The sequence below is a fragment of the Jaculus jaculus genome, chromosome 5 (genome assembly GCF_020740685.1).
Source record: "Jaculus jaculus isolate mJacJac1 chromosome 5, mJacJac1.mat.Y.cur, whole genome shotgun sequence".
Lineage (NCBI taxonomy): Eukaryota > Metazoa > Chordata > Mammalia > Rodentia > Dipodidae > Jaculus > Jaculus jaculus.
The window spans coordinates 37,273,357-37,299,606 of NC_059106.1; the positions used below are offsets into that span (position 1 = coordinate 37,273,357).

The 26,250-nt window shown below is 44.0% G+C and overlaps 1 protein-coding gene and 2 non-coding genes across 5 annotated transcripts in view; 2 read left to right on the forward strand and 1 right to left on the reverse strand.

Annotated features, from left to right (window-relative positions):
* Positions 1-2,949: 2,949 nt before the first annotated feature.
* LOC101601620 (solute carrier family 35 member E2A) overlaps positions 2,950-26,250 on the reverse strand; it is a 42,572-nt gene continuing 19,271 nt past the window's right edge. For all 3 annotated transcript variants that reach the window (XM_045149586.1, XM_004657730.2, XM_045149587.1), the window contains 8 exons: positions 23,281-23,756; positions 22,966-23,101; positions 21,956-22,083; positions 17,045-17,165; positions 15,810-15,863; positions 15,448-15,520; positions 11,931-12,076; positions 2,950-7,455 (listed from right to left, as the gene is read on the reverse strand). In XM_045149586.1, coding sequence (XP_045005521.1) covers positions 7,218-7,455; positions 11,931-12,076; positions 15,448-15,520; positions 15,810-15,863; positions 17,045-17,165; positions 21,956-22,083; positions 22,966-23,101; positions 23,281-23,602 — 1,218 coding nt within the window. In that variant the 5' untranslated portion in view covers positions 23,603-23,756 and the 3' untranslated portion in view covers positions 2,950-7,217. The remainder of the gene's footprint in view (positions 7,456-11,930; positions 12,077-15,447; positions 15,521-15,809; positions 15,864-17,044; positions 17,166-21,955; positions 22,084-22,965; positions 23,102-23,280; positions 23,757-26,250) is intronic.
* On the forward strand, positions 11,219-11,323 carry LOC123461205. The gene has a single exon (XR_006637507.1). It is a non-coding gene; the product is annotated as a U6 spliceosomal RNA (small nuclear RNA).
* On the forward strand, positions 17,872-17,975 carry LOC123461206. The gene has a single exon (XR_006637508.1). It is a non-coding gene; the product is annotated as a U6 spliceosomal RNA (small nuclear RNA).

The window sequence follows — 26,250 nt, forward strand, 5'->3', positions numbered from 1 at the left end:
GCTGACCTGGAATTCATTATGGAGTCTCACGGTGCCTGAAGCTCACGACGATCCTCCTGCCTCCCGAATGCTGAGATTAAAGGCGTGCACCACCATGCCTGGCTCTCAAAAGGTAGAGAACTTGTCGGGTGTGGTGGCGATTGCCTGTGAAACGTAAGGACCCAGGTTCTACTCCCCAGGGCCCACGTATGACAGATGTACCGGTGGCTCATGCTTCTGGAGTTCATTTACAGTGGCTGGAGGACCTGGAGTGCCATTCCATCTGCATCTTTTTCCCTCTTGTCTCTCTCAAATAAAAAGAAAATAAAAACAGCCGGGTGTAGTGGCATACGCCTTTAATCCCACCACTTGGGAGGCAGAGGTAGGAGGATCGCCATGAGTTCGAGGCCACCCTGAGACTCCATAGTGAATTCCAGGTCAGCCTGGGCTAGAGTGAGACCCTACCTCGAAAAACCAAAATAAATAAATAAATAAAATAAAACAAAAACTATTTTTTTTCTTTTTTTAATTTTTATTAGCATTTTCCATGATTAAAAAAATCCCATGTTAATTCCCTCCCTCTCCCCACTTTCTCCTTTGAAATTCCATTCTTCATATTACCTCCCCATAACAATCATTGTACTTACATATATATAATATCAACCTATTAAGTACCCTCCTCCCTTCCTTTCTCTTCCCTTTGTGTCTCATTTTTAACTTACTGGCCTCTGCTACTAAGTATTTTCATTCTCATGCAGAAGCCCCATCATCTGTAGCTAAGATCCACATATGAGAGAGAACATGTGGCGCTTGGCTTTCTGGGCCTGGGTTACCTCACTTCGTATAATCCTTTCCAGGTCCATCCATTTTTCTGCAAATTTCATAACTTCATTTTTCTTTACTGCTGAGTAGAACTCCATTGTATAAATGTGCCACATCTTCATTATCCACTCATCAGTTGAGGGGCATCTAGGCTGGTTCCATTTCCCAGCTATTATAAATTGAGCAGCAATAAACACGGTTGAGCACATACTTCTAAGGAAATAAGATGATTCCTTCGGATATATATATATATATATATACCTCAAAAAACCAAAAAAAAAAAGAAAAAGAAAGAAAGAAAATAAAATAAAACAAAAACAATTTTTTTTTAAAAAAGAAATAGACTGCTGCACAAAAATAGGTGAGGGAAGCCAGGCGTGGCAGTGCATGCCTTTAATCCCAGCACTTGGGAGGCAGAGGTAGGAGGATTTCTGAGTTCCAGGCCACCCTGAGACTACATAATGAATTCCAGGTCAGCCTGGGCTAGAGCCAGACCCTACCTCAAAAAAAAAAAAAAAAAAAAAAAAAAAAAAGAAAGAAAGAAAGAAAGATAAAAGGGTGAGGGATACAGCCAAGAGAGATAGCGCACACTTTAATCCCAGCACTCAGGAGGCAGAGGTAGGAGGATTGCTATTGGGAGTTGGGAGGCCAGCTTGGAACTGCTTGCTCACTGAGTTCCAGGTCAACTTGGCAAAAGTGAGACCCTACCTCAAAAAAACAAATGCTGGAGAGATAGTTTCTTGGTTAAGGCATCAAAATCAAAGGACCTCAGTTCAATTCCCCAGGACCCATGTAAGCAAGGGGGCGCATGCTTCTAGAGTTCATTTGTAGTGGATGGAGGCCCTAGGGCCGCCCATTTTCTCTCTCTTTCTCTCCCAAATAAATAATAAATAAATAAATAAATAAAAACAAATGTGGTATGGCTTGATAATGGAATGAAATTCTTCCTTTGTGTATCCCAGACCTCATTTTGCCTGCTGAATTCTCCTAGTACCTGAGAAAGCATTAATTCCTTCTCTCTTCATTGGGAAACTGGCAGAGGCAATAAGAAACCAACCATTTTGTTTTGTGTTGCTTTTTGTTTTTTCGAGATGTCTCACTGTAGCCCAGGCTAACCTGGAATGCACTATGTAGTCTCAGGGTGGCCTTGAACTCACGGAGATACTTTTACCTCTGCCTCCCAGTGTTGGGATTAAAGGTGTGAGCCACCACACCAGGCAGAAACCAACCTTTAGGCTCTAAAATTGGTCAGCAGTTAAACACCCTTGCTTTCAAGGCCAGCCTGCTCACGTTCAGTTCCTCACTTCCTACATGAAGCCTGAGGCATAGGGTGGCACTTGGGTCTAGAGTTTGTTTGCAGTGGCAAGAGACCCTGGTGTACCCATTTTCTCTCCCTCCTTCCCTTTCTCTTATTTAAAAAAAAATACTTTTAGCCTGGTGTGGTGGTGCACACCTTTAATCCCAGCACTCTGGAGGCAGAGGTAGGAGGATTACAGTGAGTTCAAGACCACCCTGAAACTACATAGTTAATTCCAGTTCAGCCTGAAAAACTAAAAACAAAACAAAACAAACAACAACAAAAAAACAACTTTTGAGCAGTGTAGTGGTACATGCCTTTAATCCTAGCACTCAGGAGGCAGAGGTAAGAGGATCATCATGAATTCGAGGCCACCCTGAGAATACAGAGTGAATTCTATGAATTTCATGTCAGACTGGGCTACAGTGAGAACCTACATCGAAAAACCAAAACAAACAAACAAATTAAAAAAAGCTGGAGAAACAGGTTAGCAGTTAAGGCACTTGCCTGCAAAACCTAAGAACCTAGGTTCTATTCCCTAGAAACCATGTAAGCCAGATGCACATGGTGGTGCATGCATCTGGAGCTCCTTTGCAGTGGTTGAAGGCTGTCACAACCATTCTCTATACCTGCCTCTTTCAATTTTTTTTTTTTCTTTTTAATGCTGGGCATGGTGGTGCATGCCTTTAATCCCAGCATTTGGGAGGCAGAGGTTAGGATTGTGATGAGTTCAAGGCCACCCTGAGACTACATAGTGAATTTCAGGTCAGCCTGGGCTACAAGAAGTCCCTACCTCAAAAAACAAAAATCAAAACAAACAAAAAACACCAAAAAGGAAGTTACACAAAGAAAACAATGACATATTTCACATTTATTTTACTTTGTCATGAACAAAAGCCATTAACTGCCTAGACAAAAATAACCAGGAGGCATCCACAGGATTATTACACAATACCAACTTATTACTACAGCAGAATTAAAAGGGGTTTACTACATTTTTTTTTTGTTGTTGTTGTTGTTTTGAGGTAGGGTCTCACTCTAGCCCAGGCTGATCTGGAATTCACTTTCTAGTCTCAGGGTGGCCTCGAGCTCATGGTGATCCTCCTACCTCTGCCTCCCAAGTGCTGGGATTAAAGGCGTGCGCCACCACGCCCGGCAGTTTACTACATTTTTAACAACTCTTTTCTAGGTGGAATTAATTTACTTATATAAATACTGAAGTAGGTGACATACAAAACTGTACACTTTGTATGATGTACTTTTAATTCTTCAGTTGTTTGGTATAAGGTGAAAATTATTTGGCTCTAATGTAGACAATTTCCAATACAGTATCAAGTTTTTCAATGAGGGAATATTATCCTAATTGTGGCATTTTCAAAATAGTGCCTATAACACCTTGGGCAGGTACAGACTGACAGCTGCATATAGCCCAGGAATCACAAATTAACTGAATATTCTTTCCCAGGAATGAAAACAAACAAAAGGACAATCACACACAAAAACCTTTGCCAGCTGGAATGGCTTAAAATTGAATGTGGATTTCTGAGCAGGTCCAGCAGCCACCAAACTCAAGCAGAAAAAATAGAAATACTTTGGAGACATCAAAGCTGACATTTTGTACACTGAGCTGCTGCTGTGAATGCAGCCCATCCATGTTCAGCATGCTCTCAGGGATCTGCTTTTGGATCCTTGTCCAGGACAGAGAAGCAGTGACTCATAAGGAAAGTCAAGACATTCTGTTAGAAACTAGGAAAATTGGATGGGGCATATAGTTCAGTGGTAGAGCACTTCCATAATATGCATGAAGTCCTAGGCTCTATCCCCAAACAACTTAGAAAATGAAAAAGCAGCCCCCAGGTAGGCCACATACATATTTTGAAAAAGAATAAAGCAAAATGTTGCTTAAAAGCAGAAGAACTGAAGCAGCTGGGTGTGGTGGTGCATGCTTTTGATCCCAGCACTTGGGAAGCAGAGGTAGGAAGATCAATGTGAGTTTGAGGCCAGCCTGGGCTAGAGACCCCACTTCAAATAAACAAAAGAACAACAAAAAGAACTGAAGTGCATGTTGGGGTGTGGAGTACTCAGAAGGCTGAGGCAGAAGGACAAAGTAGTTTATATAGGAGGAAGACACTGTCTCAAAAGACCAAAAATAGTGAAAAAATACTGATGTGGACTTCTGTATGTAATACCATTCTTGTTTATCCCTTTCCTGCCTAGAGAGACTAACTGAATGTCACTTGGATGCTGTGAAGAACTATGCTGGGCCTCTGCTATCTGCACTGACTCAAGTCAGCATACAGAGATGCAGGGAGCTAGAAGACTGGTTTTGTGATGTGCTTTGAAGGCATGCTACAAAGCAGAGCTCAATTTCACTGACTTCCTTTTATAGTGTTTTTAATTTTCTTTTACAGCATTTTGTTTTTACTGTCTCTGATGCATCGTGTTTATATTTTACCAAATGAAAGACATTCAGGATTGCACAAGAGTACTCTCAACTTTCCAGGGAAGCAGATTATTATAACACTGATATGCAGGAAATTATGATGATCATATATTTTTTTTTTACTTTTGGATTTTTGAGATAGGAATTTGCTATATAGCCTAGGCTGGCCTCAAACTCTACCTGTAATTATAGATGAATGCCACCACATTCATCTCAAATTCCAAACAAAACAACAAACCCAGCTTTTCATAACATTCAGTGCTGAAAGCTTTCATTGTTTTCTTGTGCTGGAGATCAACCTCATATGTGGCAGACAAATCTTATACCTCTTAGTTACATCTCATACCCATGGAAGTGTTTTGAAATTAGACTTGTATATCTCTGACTATGGATATAGTAAAGAAACAGATAGCTGGCTCAGGTCTGTTCAGTGTTCCATTTGTTTTCAAAGTTTCCAAAAGAACAGACAATGAACATGGATTCAGGAGAAATTAGCTCAAGATAAGTAATAACACCCAGTGTTAATGTTTCTACATGCATGTCAGCAACAATTCATTAAAAGCATAGCATTCTATAAAAGTACTAGACAAAGTTTAAAAACAGTGTGACTGTACAGTATTAACAAATGGCCAAGCAGGGCCATCCAGGACTCCCAGTGCAGGACTGTTCTGGAAATGCTATGGGAAGCAGGGGCTTAGGGTGACAATGACACAGGGGAAGGAATGTGGAGTTGGGCAGGGACATGGTTCTGGCTAAAGCACAGGTTCCATGATCTTTTTGCCCAGAATTAGGACGTCTCAAAAGCAGCTTTACAGGAAATTGCTTCATTTGCTAATAATTTAGGAAAACTGTTTTTGTATCTGGTCCACAAATTTAGAGAATTGAAACAGGCAGAGTGGCTGGTGAGGCTGGAGGGGAGGAGTGAGTCACAATGAGATATGGTGCCAGAAATTCCAAACAATACTGGGAAGCCAGGCGCCTGGATACACAGACACAAGGTCTGCTGGAAAGCAGGATGTGTGTGTGTATATTTGGGGGGTACTCCTCTGATGATGCCCATAGGCATGTGTTATCCTCCTCCCTGTGTCAGCAACTCTGTGGCTACATTCCTAAGAGTGGACAAGCCCACTTGCACAGGTTAATTCAACATTAGACCTCCATTGTGCCTTTAGTTTTTGGGGAAAGCAGAGAGGAAGGAAACAGAAACCTGGGTTAAGTCACATGAGAAAACATCTTCACAGTGGAGGTGACCTTACAGCACAGAAGGACACTCCTAGCCTGTCTCCAGCACACAGCCTACAGATTAAAAGGCTTCATTTCAATCAATCATCATGGCAGACTTTTTCAAGTAGGTAGAATTTAGACGTAATTATTGCTCTATTTTCCTTAGGGAGTCTATCTCCTGGAGGGACTGTTTTTCTATTTCCCAGGTGAGAAGCCAACTGACCACAGTGAACCACCATGGGTACCAAAGACCTAAAGCAGGAAGGGGAGGTGAGACTGGGAGCAAGTGGTACTAGTGGCTGCAGCTCCCCAGCCCCAGAGTTCACACTGACAGAGAGGGTCTGAAAGACTGGCTGGCTAAGGACCACACCCCTGACCAGAATCCACAAGATGAGGATTAAGGATAAACAGCCTCTTGTGTCCAAACTCCTGCTGTGTTCCTTTGCTTGGGTTCCCTGAGCTTTGGGGGCCAGTGACTCTAATGAGGGACAGACTCTGGGCATCTGATAAGACTGGCACTACACACCCTGGGCAGAACTGACTATGTATATAAACTATGGTCCACCTGATATGTGGACACTCCAGAAGCCTGTACTGGTGCCTATTTTGCTAAAAAGTGGTATCTCAATTTAAATACAGCATAAACTGTAAAAATTCAAAAGTTCTGCTAAACCTTCCATCATCCTGAGGAATCTTGGTGGGGCTTGCAGATCATGTAAATCAGAACAGCTTGCCTTACACTAATCAGGCCTAGGATGGAAATGAACACCAGGGTGTCTGTCCAAATGAGATTCATCTCCAACCTTCAGGATGGGGAATCACCACATGGGCAACAGTCACACAGTGTCCCTGGGGAAAAGGCTCAGTGAAGCACAGGCTGAGAAGGGGTCTTTACCTTCACATAAGAACCTCCCCCCAAGTTAGGAGACCTCTGTTTCCAGGTCCGTCTGCTACTTTGTTTCTTAGGGTGTTGAGGCCTCCATGCTTGGGGCCATTGGCACCTGGGACTTGTGTTTCAACACAGCAGCTTATGGGTGGCCACTCTGGCCAGTATCCATGGGCAGTCAGGGACCAGGAGGCTTGTGTCTGTGGTGGCTGGTATGGAGAATTCTAGGTCTCCTGGCTGGCACCAAGCAAGCAACAACTTGTGTTGGCACTGGAGTCTGTGCATGTTACACAATTGGCTCCAGTGATCACTCAACTGTGGCCTGAACAGTGTGCCAGGAGCTTCAGACATCTACTTCCTCTGCAGGACCCAGTAGCTGATGGAGGTGGTTCTGTCTGGCAGAAGCTGACCCCTGAATCCTCCAAAATGACCCAGTGTGGAGTGGGAGACCTGCCATGCACAGCCTGCCTCCCAACCTTTCCTGTAGTACATCAGGGCAGTTTAACCTGGTTTCTAGGGGACCCAATGTCAGGAGGAGCTCAAATGCATCCAGAGGACTCCTGTGCTCAGTGGTGCTGCTTGGTGTCCTGGGCAACCAGCGGCTCTGTGTCATCCTCTGGACCCGGGCTGGTGACTGTGGCTAGGCTCTGCATGGCCTCCTGCTGATACTGCCTGGCCTTGTTGTAGAGCAAGACACCAATTGTTACAAGAATGGTGCCAATTGCAGACAGACTGGTGATTTTGTTGCCGAAAATGATAATGCTGAGCCAGATAGACAAGGCATGCTTCACGGTGCTGGCAACACTGCAGCAAAAGAGCAGAGGATATCATAAGGCCCTGGGTTCACACTCACATAAGGCCTATGAATGACAGTGCCTACCATGTGTCACACAATGTACCACTGCTGTGTCAGCCACCCAGGGGCCCTGAGGACCTTGGTGAGGAGCATACCATATTCAGGTTGGGAGCACTAAGGAGTTTCCTTGTAACATTGTTCTTTCTTAGAAGATATGTGCTTTTTGTTATCAAAAAAGAAAAGTATAGAAGGATTAGAGAAATGGCTTAGCAGTTAATGTGCTTGCCTGCAAAGCCAAAGGCCTCAGGTTCAGTTCCCCAGGTCCCACATAAGCCAGATGCTCAAAGTGGTTCATGCATATGGAGTTTGTTTGCAGTGGCTGAAGGTCCTGGCATACCCATTCATCATCTGAATCTGCCTCTTTGCCTCTCTCTCAAATAAATAAATAAATAAATAATTTAAATAATAAAAAGTAGGGCCAGGCATGGTGGCACACACCTTTAACCCAGCACTTGAGAGACAGAGCAGGAGGGTCGCTATGAGTTTGAGGCCACCCTGAGACCAGTGAATTTCAGGTCAGCCTGGGCTACAGTGAGACCCTACTTTGAAAACAGACAGAAAGAAATAATAGGTTGATATTGTATATATGTAAGTACAATGATTGTTATGGGGAGGTAAAAAGTATGATGGAGAATGGAATTTCAAAGGAGAAAGGGTGGGGAGACGGAGGGAATTAACATGGGATTTTTTTATAATCATGGAAAATGCTAATAAAAAGTAAAAAAAAATAAAGATAAAAATAAAAAAAAGAAAAAGAGAAAGAAAGCAAGCAAGAAAGGATGAGAGAAAAGTAGGGAAACAGTCATATTTTCACCATTTAGACTTGGAAAATGGCATTTTTGCCACATTTGCTTCATTCTTTTCTTCTTTCTTTTTTTATTTTTTTTATTTTTAATTTTATTTTTTTAATATTTTTTTTTTAATTTATTTGAGAGTGACAGACACAGAGAGAAAGACAGATAGAAGGAGAGAGAGAGAATGGGCGCGCCAGGGCTTCCAGCCTCTGTAAACGAACTCCAGACGCGTGCGCCCCCTTGTGCATCTGGCTAACGTGGGACCTGGGGAACCGAGCCTCGAACCGGGGTCCTTAGGCTTCACAGGCAAGCGCTTAACCGCTAAGCCATCTCTCCAGCCCTCTTTTTTTATTTTTTGAGGTAGGGTCTCACTCTAGCCCAGGCTGATCTGAAATTCACTATGTAGTCTCAGGGTGGCCTTGAACTCATAGAGATCCTCCTACCTCTGCCTCCTAAGTGCTGGGATTAAAGGCGTGTGCCACCACGCCCAGCTTTTGTTTTTTGAGGTAGGGTTTCACTCTAGCCCAGACTGACCTGGAATTCACTCTATTCTCAGGGTGGCCCCAAACTCATAGCTATCCTCCTATCTCTGCCTCCCTAGTGCTGGGATTAAAGGCATGCACCATCACACCCAGCTTGATTTAGTTTTCTAAGACTTATGTAGCCCAGGATGGCCGTGAATTTGCAGCCATCCTCCTGCCTCAGGCTCTGGATGGCTGAAATTACAGGTCAATGCCACCACACCCAGCTCATTCTTTCTTTGGACTGAAATCGTGTGTGTATGCAGTAGGTTATTGTTAGGTCAGGACAAAATGGAGTCACTGAGGACAGCAGGACACATACCAGGGAGTAAGCCATCCACATTCCTCAAGGAACCACCCAGTCATCATCCCTTCCTTGCCTAACTATGCCCTAGGTCTGGGTTTCCTTCCCCCTTCTCTCTCAGGACACCAGGTTACTGTTCTGGTGGCACCCTGGCTATCTTAGATCTCCCCTAAAAAAACTTTTCTTTTACTTTTCCCTTTCTCATCTTCCCCCAAGTGAAGAGCTCTATAAAGTCCACTATCTGTAACCCCACGTTGACTGCTGTGCTCTTGAGAGTCAGTCCTGGCAGCTCTTGTTTTTTTCTGAATAAAAACTTCCATCTTTAAGTGGACACTGCAAGCCTTACATTTGGCCAGCCAGGCCAAATGAGCCAACAGGTACAATAGTGGCACATCTGTTATGGGGGAAACCAACTGCCCTCTAATTGGACTGGAGGCCCACTCCATGGGAGGTAATACATCCCTGATACTGAAAACTTAAAACAGGGGTAGTCATGAGACTTAGGGGTATAACGTCTGTTGTTGTCTGGCTAAATGTATATACTATGATTATCAAACTGCCCAGTAAGCACTTCTGTTAATGTTCACACCCTCATATTAATGCTACCCTCACTTTATGTAGAGAATCTTCTCTTTTCAGATGGCAGTGACCTTAGGACGACTCAGAAGGTATCATGGTGATGGAAGGAAATGACCGCAGTGCTCAGTACTGCAGTATCTCTATCACACCTTCCAAGGCTCAGGGTCTAATGTGGAAGAGGTGATGGAAAGAATATAAGAGCCAAAGGAAGGGCAGGACTCTACACAACATGCTACCTTCAGACACAAAATAGCCTGGAGAGCCATGGCCTCACAGTGCCTGACACTACCTGCATAAGACCATCATAAGAGGAGGAAAAGATCATGACATAAAAAGACTGATTGAGATGGAGAGGGAGTATGATGGAGAATGGAGTTTCAAAGGGGAGAGTGGGAGTTTCAAAGGGGAAAGTGGGGAAGGGAGGAAGGGTATTACCATGGGGTATTTTTTATATTCATGGAAGTTGTTAATAAAAAAAAAAAACAGCTGAGCAATCTCTCCATCCCTGGAATAAATTTTTTTTTAAACTTTGGTTTTTCAAGGTAGGGTCTCGCTATAACCCAGGCTGACTCAGGCTGGCCTCAAACTCACCCTGGAACTCTTTCTGTAGTCTCAGATTGGCCTCAAACTCAAGGAGATCCTCCTACCTCTGCCTCCCAAGTTGTGGGATTAAATGTAGGTGCGACCACACCCAGCCAAAAACCTTTTATTGAAATACTGTAACATGTTTTATACTTTATTTATTTGAGGGGGTAGAGGGAAAAACAATGGGTGTACCAAGATCTTTAGCCATTGTAAACCAACTCTAGATGCATGTACCACCTTCTGCATCTGGCTTACATGGGTCCTAGGGAATGGAATCTGGGTCCTTATGCTTTGCAAGCAAGCATGTTAACCACTAAGCCATCTTTCCACCTGCCTTTTTTTTTTTTTTTTTTGAGGTAGGTTCTCACTCTAGCCTAGGCTAACCTGGAAATCACTCTAGTCCCAGGCTGGCCTCAAATCAAACTCACAGCAATCCTCTTACCTCTGCTACCTGAGTGCCGGGACTAAAGGCATTGTGCCACCATGCCCAGCTTTTTTTTTTTTTTAATTATAGTCTTTAAGTTGCTCATTTTTTTTGTATTTTTATTTATTTACTTGAGAGTGACAGAGAGAGAAAGAGGTAGAGATTGAGAGAGAGAATGGGCGCACCAGGGCCTCCAGCCACCTCAAACGAACTCCAGATGCGTGCGCTCCCTTGTGCATCTGGCTAACGTGGGTCCTGGGGAATCGAGCCTCGAACTGGGGTCCTTAGGCTTCACAGGAAAGTGCTTAACCACTAAGCCATCTCTCCAGCCCTAAGTTGCTCATTTTCTGTGTCCAGGCATAGGTGTGAAAAGTTGATAAGTTTTTTAGTACCCATATGTTTTCCAATGTGAACCACTGGTCACATTGTCTACTCAAGGGAAAACAAACTGAAAACAAATAAAGAACTCTGATCCGGGCATAGGTGTACACACCTTTGATCCCAGCACTTAGGAGGCAGCAGCACATATACTAAAATTGGAACAATACAGAGACTAGCATGGCCCTGCACAAGGATGACACACAAATTCGTAAAGCATTCCATATTAAAAAAATAATAATACTAAGGCCAGGAATGGTAGCACATGCCTTTAATCCCAGCCCGCAGGAGGCAGAGGTAGGAGGATCACAGAGAGTTTGAGGCCACCCTGAAACTACATAGTGAATTCCAGGTCAGTCTGGGTTACAGTGAGACCCTACCTGGAAAAACCAAAACCAAAAAAACATGTGCATGGTGGCACACGCCTTTAATCCCAGCACTTGGGAGGCAGAGGTAGGAGGATTGCTGTGAGTTCAAGGCCACCCTGACACTCCATTGTGAATTCCAGGTCAGCTTAGGCTAGAGTGAGACCCTACCTTGAAAAACCAAACCAAACCAAACCAAACAAAAAAACAAACCAAAACCAAAACTGTGTTTCTATACAAATCATGTTCAGGAGCCATTTATGGCTATGACTCAGAGATAGTAAACCATCCCATCATCATAGAAAATGTTCTAGACAAGTATTTAAGTGATAGCAGAAAAACTCCAACATAAAGGCTTCTGTCAGAAAGTTCCTTCCCTGAAAATCTATTTCACACAGTGCTGGTGCAATTAGCCATCACTATGGAAGAACCCCTAAATATCTCCTGTGTCTCCTGGGAAGTCCTTTGCTCACCTGAAAGTCACTGGGGAAATCTTTCCCATGAGGGCATATGCAGTAACGCTCTGAAGGTGGAACAGTGCCCCGTCTGTCAGCAGTAGCAGCACAATGTCCTGGTTGAAGCTGAAACTCTTCCCATTCCTCCCAATCACAGGCACATCCTAGAATCAGAACAAAAGGACACTCTTCTGGCTTGTGTCTCCCTGCTAAGTCACCATGATGTCACTGGTGTCCAGCAATCAAGTAAGCAGTGACTTGAGAGCTTTGAACATCACCTTACCAAGTGACAATCGAACCATATTTATTAAGACCTTGAACATGAGCCAGGTGGTAATCCCAGAACTCTGGGATAGAGACAGGAAGATCAGGAGTTAAAGCCCAGTCTAAGTTACATAGCAAGTTTGAGGCCAAGACCTTCCACACACACAGAGAAAGAAGGTGTGAGCATGCAAAATGCCTGACACAACCAGTCACTGGAGAAATGCAAAATAAAGGAAAAATCCTTAGTGAAATAACTCTTTTTGTTAAAAAAGTATTTTTGTATATTTGAGGGTGAATGGGCTCACTAGGCTTCCTGCCACTGAAAATGCACTCCAGATGCATATGCCACTTTGTGTGTCTGGCTTTACATGGGTACTAGGTAATCAAACCCAAGCAGTCAGGCTTTACAAGCAAAAACATTTAATCACTGAGCCAACAGCCCATGTAGTGTGTGTGTGTGTGTATGTGTTTTTCCAAGGTAGGGTCCAGCTCTAGTCCAGACTTAGGTGGAATTCACTATGTAGAATCAGGGTGGCCTTGAACTCATTGCAATCCTCCTACCTCTACCTCTTGAGTGCTGGGATTAAAAGTATGTGCCACCACATCCATCCCATGTAATTTTTTTGTTTGTTTGTTTTGTTTTTAGGTAGGGTCTCACTTTAGCCCAAGCTGACCTGGAATTTACTATGTAGTCTCAGGGTGGCCTTAAACTCACAATGATCCTACTACCTCTGCCTCCAGTGCCTGGAATTAAAGGCATGTGCCACCATGCACAGCAACATGTAATTCTTTTATTAAGATGTCACTGCCTAGTCAGGTGTGGTGGCGCATACCTTTTTTTTTGGTTTTTCAAGGTAGGGTCTCACTCTGGCTCAGCACTTGGGAGGCAGAGGTAGTAGGATCACTGTGAGTTTAAGGCTACCCTGAAACTACATAGTGAATTCCAGGTCAGCCTGGACCAGAGTGAGACGCTACCTCAAAAAACAAACAAACAGGCATGGTGGTGTACACCTTTAATCCCAGCACTCAGGCAGAGGTATGAGGATAGCCAAGAGTTCAAGGCCACCCCAGCCTGGGCTAGAGTGAGACCCTACTTTGAAAAACAAAAACAAAAACAAAAAAATAAGAAGTCACCACCAAAACCAAACCACAAGGCACGGTGTTGTGCACCTGTGATCCCAATTTTGGGGAGGGTAAGGCAGAGGGCTGTCTAGTGAGATCCTGCTCAAAACAACAAACCAAACTAAGCAGAAAACAAATGTTGAGCTGAGAGTATGGCTCATGCCTGTCATCCCATTACAAGAGAGCTAAGATAGGAGGATTGCCTGTTTGAGGCTAGCCTGGGCTATAGAATGAGAACCTATCTCAAAAATATGTTTGGAGAGATGGCTTGGTGGTTAAGGTGTTTGCCTGTAAAGGACCCAGGTTCGATTCCCTAAGACCCACATAAGCCAGATGCACAGGGTGGTGCATGCATCTGGAGTTGGTTTGTAGTGGCTAGAGGCCCAGGCATGCCCATTCTCTCTTCTCTCCAATAAATAAATGAAAACAAAATAGTTTTAAAAAATGAAGCCAGAGAGCTGGGCGTGGTGGCACATGCCTTTAATCCCAGAAATTGGGAGACAGATGTAGGAGGATCACCGTGAGTTCAAGGCCACCCTGAGACTACATAGTGAATTCCAGGTCAGCCTGGGCTAATGAGACCCTACGTTGGGAAAAAAAAAAAAAGTTTGTGAGGAGTTGGTACTGCTGGAGGAAATAATTTTATATTCATATATGTCATGGCCACTTGGAAATTACTGTGGCAGTCCTTCAAAGAACTGAACACAAGCCAGTATGATGGTGCATGCCTTTAATCCCAGCACTTGGGAGGCAGAGATAGGAGGATCTTTGTGAGTTTGAGGCCAGCCTGAAACAACATAGTAAATTTCAGGTCATCTGGGCTAGAGGGAGACCCTACTCAAAAAAACAACAAAAATAAAAACTGAACACAGAAACACAGAAATACTGTGAGACCTAGCAGTTCCGCTTCTGTTTATATGCCCAAAGCTGACAGGAAGGTATTGAAGGGATACTTGCATACCCATGTCTATAACAATCACAAGATGGGAGCAATCCAGGAATCTGTGTGGATAAACATATGTCCAATTATGTAACAGATTATTATTATTCAATATCAAATAGAAAAGAGATTTTTCCCAATGTAGTAGCTATGCCTTTAATCCCAGCAGACAGGTGGGAGGATTGATGTAAGTTTGAGACCTGCCTGAAAATACAGAGTGATTTCCGGGTCAGCCTGGGCTAGAGCAAGACCACTCTACCTCAAAAAAAAACAAAGAGAGAGAGAGAATGATTTTAATACATGATACAACATAGATGTACCTCAAAAACATGCTGGGTTGGGGTATAGCTTGGTGGCAGAGCATTTGCCTACCATGTATGAGGCCTTATGTTAACCAGACACAAAAAAAAAACAAATACTAGATGATTCCATTATAAAGGTCCACAGAAGAGTCAAATTCATAGAGACAGCAAGTAGAATGGACGGTGCCAAGGAAAGAGAACAAGGAGTGTTTTAAGGGGACAGTTTCAATTTGAGGTGGAGAAAAAGTTCTGGGGGTAGATGGTGGTGATGGTTGTAAAAGCTGTAATGTACTAAGCATCATAGTACTTACTGCATAAACTGGTAAGTTTTATGCTACAGTTTAGTTAAAGAGCAAGCACTGAAACATGCATATTTTCACTCAATCATTACAATTTCAAGAATATATCTCAAAGATACACTGGCATCTGTATAAGGTGTAGATGTGAGAAGTTCCTGTTTCATATGTGTAACTGTGGGGAGCAGTGGAGCCCACTGAAAGTCCACTGAAAGCAGGTTGTTCAGTTTCACATGTGTTGAGGAAAAAGGTCTGCAGAGGCACACATGTGTAAACCAAAGGACTTACCTGCACATGTCAGGGGAGTATGTCTGTACCCAAAGACTCACTAGAGGAGCAGCCTAGGATTGGTGCAGAGGGGCCGGGGACACTCTCACTGTGGTTTTACAACTGTACAGTGAGCACACATTATTGTCCTCATAAAACCTGCATTTCTTCATGGCCTCCTTGGGCATAGCCATATCTGACACCCACTCAGCCATGGCTTCTGCGTCCACAATCAAAGGGGATATAGCAACTAGCTGCCCACTTGCAAAGTTAAACCATTCAACTGAATCATCAAAGGAAGCAGCACAGCCCCAGTTTGGTAGGGTGCCGAACTAGAAACCCACCATGAAGAAGGTCCAGGCTGGAATCAGCAAGGCTACAGCAGCAGCACTTGTGTAGAACTGCAGCTCTGGGGCCCTGCAAGTACAAAAGACACTTGATTCTATCCCCTACATCCCCCAACCACCCCAACCCTGCCTGGCTCCAAGCTTCCACCCAGGCATTTCAGCAAAGAACACTGAAAAAAGCCTTCACTCTAGAATCTGTCATCTCCCAGGATGATAAGGACATTTTGCTTTCCCCAGAAGTGAATAGGCAATCACAAAACAAGCTCCTCATTGTGGTATGGGGACATTCAGAGCCACACTATAAGCAAAAGTCCTCATGGGCCTAAGAAATCTGAGACCTGCTGACTGGGGATACTCACGAGAACCTGTATTTGTCCCCGCTGAGGAGCTTCTTTGAGAAAACATTCTGCAAACTAGAGTGAAGAGAAGAGGTTATGTACTGCAGCTAGTTAGTGTGGAGTCCAAGTGGATGAGGCATCTGCATTTTCTATTAATGACAACAGCTGCAGTGGTGACAGCCACTGAACACCTGTCTGCAACCAGTTCCATAATGGTCAGCCTGGACTAGAGTGAAACCCTACCTTGAAAAACCAAAACAAGAAACAACAATTTAGAGCAGGGCATAGAGGCTCCAAAAACAAAACAAACACAAAAAAACAATGACAAATCAAAAAAAAAAAAAACACAACAAAACAGTGACTGGAATATGATGTTGCTTCTGCTGTGTGATCAGGATATGAACACCAATCCAACAACACAGCTTTTTCTCCAGGACCTTGTCATAACGCTGGCCTCACCACAAGAGTAATAAGCCTTTCATGTTCCTTTTGTAGCCCCATACCAGGACAATCACCTGGCCAGAAGGAGACAAACAGCCTGACTCTTAAGGGGCCAAATACTGTCACCTTGGAGTCCACCTCTTCTTCCAGCCAAGACATAGCTTACAGCTTCCTCACTGGTTTAATTTAGCTTGACTATGTACATATGCAGTGCTAAACTAGTATTCTGTAGTCAGCCAACCACATGCCTACAATAAACATATTAAATTACCAGTCTGTGCTGGGCATGGTGGCGCACACCTTCAATCCCAGCACTCGGGAGGCAGAGGTAAGAGGATTGCTGTGAGTTCGAGGCCACCCTGAGACTCCATAGTCAGCCTGGGCTAGAGTGAGACCCTACCTCGGAAAAAAAAAAAATTACCAGTCTGTGCAATCATATCCCTACAGTTTACTATGGAGCCATGGGCTGTCCTGGAAATCATGGGAATCCTTCTGCCTCCCAAGTGTCTCCCAAATGCTGGGATTAATGGAATGTGTGTCACCATTTTGACATCCTGACTATGTAACCATGCCTCCCTAGTCAGCATAGGAAGAATCAGCACAATCAAATTCTGGCTTGTTTCAGAAAAAAAGGCAGCTGGTTTGGAACTTACTACTGTGCTATTTGAGAAAAGGTGGCACACTGGAGTGTGGCCAAGTCATAGGAGACTGAGCCACTTTGGATGTGAATATCTGAGAACTGAGATGAAGGAAAGCTAGCTCTATTTCTCAAGCAACCACTACTCCACCACATTCCCATGTGATTTGTGACTCACCAGTCCATGATGTTGGTGGATAATGCCGCCGAAAACCCCAGGATATTGAAACTTATCTCAGTGGCAGTGCATAGTGCCAGCCCTCCCATCACTGGGATGAGAGACAGGTTGACCAGCAGCCCTGGCAAGAGCAAGACACCAGTGAATGTGTACATCCAATCAAGAGTCAAGGTTGGTCCCACCCACTTATAGGTGAGGTTTCACTTTAATTCAGAAATATATACCAACCACTTCTTTACCATGTAGGAAAAATGAAATCCATGACAATCCATGTCTACAAGTAAGCCCTCCCTCCTTGCTGAAGCCAGACACTTTCAGAAGTTAAGCCAGGGGTTTCTCCATGAATGGCATGTGTGCTGGCCTCAACAACACAAGGACATTTAAGTCCATGAGCACTCATTAACCAAATAAAGAGGGTGGGCTGGAGAGATTGCTTAGTGGTTAAGGCATTTGCCTGCAAAGCTGAAGGATCCAGGTTCAATTCTCCAGGACCTACGTAAGCCAGATGCACAAGGGGGCACATGCATCTGGAGTTTGTTCACAGTGGCTGAAGGCCCTAGCAGGCCCATTCTCTCCTTCTCTCTGCTTCTTTCTCTGTATCAAATAAATAAAATATATTTTTAAAAATTAGAGAGAATGAATGAGATGGTCCTTTGGAAAGTATGAAAGAGGGAAAACTTGGCCAGATGTGGTGTTGAAGACCTGTAATCCCAGTACTTTAGAGGCAGAGGCAGGAGGATCAGGAGACCAAGCCTAGACTGAGATAGATGAGACCCTGTCCAAAAAACCCCCCCCCCAAAAAAAAAAAAAGGAAAACAAAAAAAAATGTGCTTGCTTCAGCAGCACATATATGAAAATCAGAATGATACAGAGATTAGCATGGCTCATGTGCGAGGATGACAAGCAAATTCATGAAGTATTCCATATTAAAAAAAAAAAAAAAGGCCAACAACAGGGATAGTGATATGGCTTAGTGGTTAAGTCTAAAGTCTAAAGACTCAGGTTTGATTCCCCAGTACCCACATAAGACAGATGCATAAGGAGCTCATTTGCAGTAGCTAAAGGCCCTGGTATGCCCATTCTCTCTCTCTCTCTCAAATAAATAAATAAAATATTAAAAAAGAATCCCAGCCGGGCATAGTGGCACATGCCTTTACTCCCAGTACTCGGGAAGCAGAGGTAGGAGGATCACTGTAAGTTCGAGGCCACCCTGAGACTATGTAGTGAATTCCAGGTCAGCCTGAACTACAGTGAGACCTTACCTCTAAAAACCAAAATAAATAAGTAAATAAATAAAAAAAAACCCAAATCAAAACAAAATAAAACAAATATTAAAAAGAAAGTGAGTACTTCTTTCTCTCTCTCTCTCTCTTTCTCTCTCTCTTTTTTTTTTTTTTAGGTAATGTCTCACTCTAGCCCAGGCTGACCTGGAATTCACTATGCATTCTCAGGGTGGCCTCAAACTCATGGCAACCCTCCTAACTCTGCCTCCCAAGTGCTGGGATTAAAGATGTGTGGCACCATTACCTGCACGAACTCTTCTTGTTTAGCAAAAGAAACAGTTATACACACACACAAAACCATCAACTGTTGGCGGGGCCTGGGAAGACAGCTCAGGGCAAGTACTTCCCGAACAAGAGTTTGAGCCCCAGCACCCATGTAAAAAGCAGTGGAAAGAGCTGGGAGTGGTAGTACACTCTCAAGCCAGCTTGGAGTTATAGAGTGAGTTCCAGATCAGCCTGGGCTACAGGGAGACCTTGAAGAAAAAAGTATGCTAAGCGTGGTGGTGCACACCTTTAATCCTAGCACTCGGGAGGCAGAGGTAGAAGGACTTCTGTGAGATGGAGGCCACCCTGAGACTACATAGTGAATTCCAGGTAGCCTGGGTTAGAGTGAGACCCAACCTTGAGAAACCAAAACAAACACAAACAAACAAAAATCCCCGAGGAGAGGCCACACATGCCTGTAACCTGAGGTGGGCAGAGACAGAATTGTTGAGGCTTGCTGGTCAACTAGGAGGAAAGGAAATTTTTATCCTCAGACCAGCTCAACCTGACCTCATATGGACTTGAACTTCTCAGAAAGTCATCAAGGAACTGATAGATCCCTGGGTTGAGTTGATAGCAACCCAGAGACTGCGTGGCTGAGGGAAGGAAACCTGGATCTGTTCCGGGAGAGTCTTGCCATATGAACACCTGCTCAGTTTTCTGTCTGATGGATGATAGGATGGAGATCTGTTTGGTTTTCATTAACTAACAGATAACGTACATAAAAATTCCAGAAAGAATTAGTGCTTCACCCTTCCAGAGTGTGCTGGTTTTGCTGGGGTGTGGCCAACATCTCCATCCTATTGGGCCTTCACCAGAGTTAGAATAAGTTTGAAGAATACAGTCATAAGTTTGAGGCATTCCAGGCTGTGACCTTGGAGAGATTCGTATCCCAGTCCACTGAAATTCTCAGTTGTTGCCCAATGAGCAGATGTTTCTTGAAGAGATAGTGCTATAAAATGGGGCTACTTCTTTGGATAAACCTATGCTCCAAAATACTGTTCCTTTAAGCTCTATCACCTTACCCATTCTCTAACACCTTCCTCATAGATTTCCTTTCTCTCTCTCTCTCTCTCTCTCTCTCTCTCTTTGTTGGGGGGGGGGGAGGGTTGAGGTAGGGTTCACTCTAGCCCAGGCTGACTTAGAAAGCACTATATGCACTAAGTAGTCTCAGGGCGGCCTTGAACTCACGGTGATCCTTCTACCTCTGCCTCCCAAATGCTGGGATTAAAGATGTGTGCCTCCATGCCCAGCTCTTTTTTAATTTATTTTGTGTGTGTGATTTTTCGAGGTAGGGTCTTGCTCTAGCCCAGGCTGACCTGGAATTCACTATGTAGTCTCAGGGTAGCCTTGAACTCATGGCGATCCTCCTACCTTTGCCTCCCAGGTGCTGAGATTAAAGGTATGCACCACCACATCCAGCTTTATTTTTTATTGTATTTATTTTTTAAATTTAATTAATTAATTTCAAGGTAGGGTTTCACTCTAGTCCAGGCTGACCTAGAATTCATTACATAGTCTCAGGGTAGCCTTGATCTTATGGTGATCCTCCTACTTCTACCTCCTGAGTGCTGGGATTAAAGGCATGCACCACCATGCCTAGCTTCTTTTTGATAAACTTTCTCAACATTTTATAATTGCTATTGGTTAGATAATGGTTACCTTAAGCTTTTTTTCCATGGTGAGAATCCAAATTATGATGTCTTAGAAATAATTCCTTTCTCTCTGCCAGATATTACCTTTATAAGGCCCATCTGTTTCATGTTGCTTATGGTGTTTAGGAATTGCCCTTGTCCTTTTGAACCAGGTTTATTATGATCTTGAAGCATTGTGATGTTCCAAAGGCACACATGAGAGAAGTCCTATGGGCATCCTCGCTCTGCTCCCTTGGGCAGACAGTTGCCCGAATGTCAAGGAACCATCTATGTATGTGCAGTGTTGGGATGAAACCCAGGAGCACTCTACATTAAGCTATGCCCTGGCCTTAAGGTTTTTTTTTTTTTTTTTAACTTTTATTTGCACACCTGTACACGTGTGTGTGTGTGTGTGTGTGTTAGGACCACTTGCCACTGCAAACAACCAGATATGTTGGTACCACTTTCTGCATCTGGCTTACACAGGTGGCTTGATTATTGAACCCAGACTGGCAGGCTTGCAAGCAAACACCTTTAACTGCTGAGCCATCTCTCCAGGCCCCTGTCTTTTTATATTTTTTGGTTTTGCAATGTAGGGTCTCACTCTAGCCTAGGCTGACCTGGAATTCACTATGTAGTCTCAGGCTGGCCTTAAACTCACAGTTATCCTCTTACCTCTGCCTCCCAAGTGCTGGGATTAAAGGCATGAGCCACCATGCCCAGCTCCTCTATCTTTTTAAAATAGAAGCAAATATGTATGAACATTAGTGCCTCTCCTACTTATATAAAAAACTATGTATTATATGAATCTTATGCATTTTTTGGCACCTTGCTTTCCTCTCATACAAAGTGTAAATATACTGATTTTTATTTTGTTTTGTTTTTTCGAGGTAAAGTCTCATTCTAGCCCAGGCTGACCTGGAATTCACTATGTAGTCTCAGGCTGGCTTCAAACTCATGGTGATCCTCCTAACTCTGTCTTCCAAGTGCTGGCATGAAATGCATGTGCCACCAGGCCTGTCAATATGCTGATATTCACGTAAGCTAGATGCACAAGGTGGTGCATGTATCTGGATTTTGTTTGTAGTACCTGGAGGCCCTGGCATGCCCATTCTCTCCATCTGCCCCTTCCTCTCTCTCTTTCTCTCTTAAATAAATGAATAAATAAAATGTTAAAATAAAGCTGGGCTGGAGAAATGGCTTAGTGGTTAAGGCGCTTGCCTGCAAAGGCTAAGGACCCAGGTTTGACTCCCCAGTACCCATGTAAGCCAGATGCACAAGGTGGCACATGCATCTGGAGTTTGTTTTCAGTGGCTAGAGGCCCTGGTGTCCCCATTCTCTCCCTATCCCTCTGATTCTCTCTCTCTTTCTCTCAAATAACTAAATAAAATAAATATGATCTGCTGGGCATTGGGGAGGATGGAGAAGCAGCTGCTTAAAGAGTCACGAGATCAGGAAGTTGTAGCTCAATGCTAGACTACTTACTTACCATGTCCAAGGTTCTGGGTTTGATTCTGGCACTAAGAGGAAAAGGATGGATTTTCTAGGCATGATAGTACATATCTATAATCCCAGTACTTCGGAGGCTGAGGATCATGAGTCTGAGGCCAGACTGGACTACATAGCAAGTTCTGAGCCAGTCTAATTACATAGTGACACCTGCTGTATGTGGAGGAAAAGGATGATAAGACCCAGCCCTAGTGAAAATGCGGCATCAAAATGAACCCCACCTGTGTACTCCCCAAGAATCATCCGAGACATGATCACAGTGAAAATGGGGGCGGAGCTCTTCACTGTTTCAGCAAAGGAAACTGCCACATTCTTCAGGCTGACGAGTCCCAAAACTACTGTCGCAAACCTCAAAACAAGAAAAAAGCACCATGAGAAAGACCTGTTTGTTTGTAAGACAGAAGCTGCAAACTGTCAGCCCTGGCTAGGGGGCTCATCTGGCCCCTCTCCTGCCTCAGTCTTTTCTCCCCACCAGAAGGCTGGGGCCCAGGTGAGAGTAACTCTATCACTCCTAAGGGCATCACACACACTACCTTCTAACTGCCATTGAATTATCTGAGTAAATGCACATGAAGAGCCACAAAACAAACTCCGCTTGGTGTCTACATATGACAGTACTATGACTATACTTAGTGTCCTGAACACATATCTGGGAGCACCAATTACCATGCCCCAACATTTAGTAAGCAGAAAGGCATTTTATACCTAAAAATATAACTAGATATTCAACCCAAAAAGTGAGACTCTTGGGCTGGAGAAATTGCTTAGTGGTCAAGGCATCTGCCTGCAAAGTCTAAGGCCCAGGTTAAATTCCCCAGTACCCACATAAGCCAATTTACAAGGTGGTACATGCGTGCACCTGGAGTTTGTTTGCAGTGGCTAGAGGCCCTGATGCACCCATTCTCTCTCACTCTCTATTTGCCACTTTTTCTCTCTCTCAAATAACCAAATAAAATATTTATTTAAAAGATGAGATTCTTGGGCTGGAGAAGATGGCTTAGCAGTTAAGGTATTTGCCTGCAAAGCGAAAGGACCCCAGTTCAATTCCCCAGGACCCACATAAGCCAGATGCAGAAGGTGGCACATGCATCTGGACTTCGTTTTCAGTGGCTGGAGGCAGTGGCATAACCATTCTCACTTTCTGTCTCTCTACCTCTTTCTCTCTCTCTCTCTCTCGCATAAATAAATAAAATGTATCTTAATTTTTTTTTAAAAAGGTGAGATTCTTTACCTCATAAGGCCCACGAAGAGCATGGTCATGATGAAATTGGGCGGGTAAGAGTGCCGGGTTTTGTGCTGATATAAACAGCAAGGAACAAATATCTTAATACAGCCAATCAGTGTTGTTGACAGCATCTGCACAGCACCTGAGGAGGGAGGCCCAATGCCACACTGAGACCAAGTCACTTCCCCTCCCATACAAGGGGAAACCACATGTCATCCTCATTCTCAAAGCACATGTGGGAAATCCTCTTAGCCTTTCCCCACCCATCTGGTGGCCACTGGCCACTGCAGGTTGGGGCCCAAAAGCAGCAGGCGGCATTACCTAGCATGCTGGGCTCGCCCTCCAGCAGGGACAAGATGTACTTGTTGAGGAACAGAGTGCAGAAGCTGAAGAAGAACCACAGTGTGAGGTAGACCAGGGCCCTCGAGCTCCACACACCCAGGTCTGACTCGATGACAGTGGTCTCCGTGATGGTGACAGTGAGCAGGCTCTCTTCCAGGCTGCCCTCGCCCTTGGTAAAGACGATCTTCTCACTCCGGTGACCAAAAAGAGAGCCCCAGGTGAGAAGTGGTTTTCCTTTCAGCTGCTCCTCGCAGCCAGGCTCAGTCTCCTCCAATGCTTGAGGTTTTGTGGAAGTCGACATGCTGAAGCCACTAGTGAGTGTAATTTAAGGGTGGAAAGCATGGAACACAGCGATTGCCCAGGTGCAGGGACACAGATGACAAGAGCCAATAGTCCTGGTTGGCATCAATGTGGGTCCCAAAGCACCTGTCTCTAGCAGAGCATGGAAGCAGAGGCTAAAGAAAAAAAAAAAAAAATATATATATATATATATATATATATATATATATTTGAGGTAGGGTCTCACTCTGGCCCAGATTGACCTGGAAACTGTAATTAACTATGTACTCTCAGGGTAGTCTAAAATTCACAGTAATCCTCCTACTTCTGCCTCCCAAGTGCTAGGATTAAAAGTGTGTGCCACCATGCCTGGTAAATTTTTAATTTTGTGGTTCAGTCTGGGCCACAACCCTACCTTGGAAAAACAAAGCAAACAAACAAACAAGCAAACAAAACAGGTAGGGTCTTACTCTAGCCTAGGCTAACCTGGAACTTGCTCTGTAGGCCCAAGACTACCCTCAATCTCACAGCATCCTCCTACCTTGCCTCCCAAGTGCTAGGATTAAAGGTCCGCACTACTATGCCCAACAGTTTTTTTTTTTTTTTTTTGAGGCACTGTCTCACTGTAGCCCAGGCTGTCCTGTAATTCATTCTGTAGTTCAGGCTTGCTTTGAACTCAGAGTAATCTTTCTACCTCAGCCTCCAGAGTGCTGGTATTAAGGGCATAATACACAATGCTTGAACATTTAATGTTTTTAAGATTGGTAATTTATTTTTTTTCTTTTTCTTTCTTTTTTTGTTTGTTCATCTTTCTTTCTTTCTTTCTCCCTCCCTCCTTCCCTCCCTCCCTCCCTCCCCCCCCCCCCCTCTTTCTTTCTTTTGAGGTAGGGAGTTGCTCTAGCCCAGGCTGACCTAGAATTCATTATGTAGTCTCAGGATGGCCTTGAACTCACAGACCTCCTCATACCGTCTGCCTTCTGAGCACTGGGATAAAGGCATGTGCTGCCAAACCGAGCCTAAGAGTGTTAATTTTCAAAGTGAAGTAATTTTGGGCTAGAGAGGTGGCTCAGCAGTTAATTGTACTTTCTTGGAAAGCCTAATGACCTGGGTTCAATTCAGTACCCATGCACAAAGTGGCACTTGCATCTAGAATGTGTTTGCAGTGGCAGGAGGTCCCAGTGCACCCATACTAATCCCTCTTCTCCTATATAAAAACATAAATAATTTTTTTTTGAGGCAGGGTCTCACTCTAGCTCAGGCTGACCTGGAATTCACTATGTAATCTCAGGGTGGCCTCAAACTCACTGCTATCCTCCCACCTCTGCCTCCCGAGTGCTGGGATTAAAGGCGTGCGCCACCACACCTGGCTAAGTTGTGTATTTTTATAAAGTAAAGCCAAATAGCAAAAAACAACAACAACAAAAAAAAAAACCCACAAATATGAAGGACTTCCAGTTAAGATCACAGAAGCTGCCTAGGGAAGAAAAAGACAAAAATAAACCCAGCAAAATACACTCTTCTATTAAAAGGTGAGGTGTATAAGAACTTATCAACTGCAGCAGAGAAGTAGGAGAGATCCAGAGCGTCTAGATTCCACAGAAGTGGCTCCAGCAGCAGCAGAACCAGGTTCACCTAGCCACAGCTGCAAGGCTCGGCCTGAGCCGCAAGAAAAGCCAGGTGAAGAGATTCTCCACTCACACCGGAGCTCCTTGCAAATTTAAGAAACGTGAAGCGAGGACGGCAGGGAAGAACTGAAGAGTGGGTCCTGAGGAAGAGGACCAGCAACAGAACTTCAACCACCATCCACAACCTCCCCTCCCCTCTCCACTATCCCAAGTGCCAGCAAGCACCAGAGACCTGGGGAAGGGAGCTCACCAACAAAACACCGAGCACAGTCTATCAACCGAGCACAGTCGATCAGAACCGTGATCCAGTGACCCAGCCAGCCGACCTGAGCCCACAGTGCAACAAAGAGAGACCCAAGCAGGAGTACAGCATAACTGAGATCAAAACCATCCCCAAAGCTGACTGGGAGTACACCAGGTTGCTACCTGCCAAGTAAGCCTGGTACATAGGCTTGAATTGGAAGTGCTAATTGCACCTTCCATGTCAGGATAAATTATATGTTAAATCTGATGGATGGTCGCATTTGCCACTCTTAAATAAGCTGTATTTTGGGCTTGTCATTTGTTGCTTCCTGATTTATAGTGCATGTTTCCTCTTCTGTCATTCATTAGGGAAGGGTCTCACTTGGTCACAAACTGACTTGGAATCCTCAACAGACCAGAAATCTTAGCCTCCTAGTTGACAGGATTAAGGGTGTGGAACACCACACACCCTAAGGGACAGTGACTTTGTTAAAGGATCTGGTTGTCATAATACCTACTCTTGCATAAATACTTCGTGCTGTTTTTCATTGAATCTGTACATTTGTTTAGTTAAATTTTAGAATCTAACTGTATTTTGTTCCACTGAGTCCTTGAATACTCTCATAGCAGGCAAACCCAACATTGAAGGTCACTTTTGTAGTTCCTCTGAGAGTCTTAAAGGCCACACCTAGCACCTTAAGCTCCTACCCTAAAAATATATAACATCAGATTGATTGATATATCTAATAATACTGCAGATAATTAGAAAATCCAAGCATTACATTAATCCAAGATGCAAAAT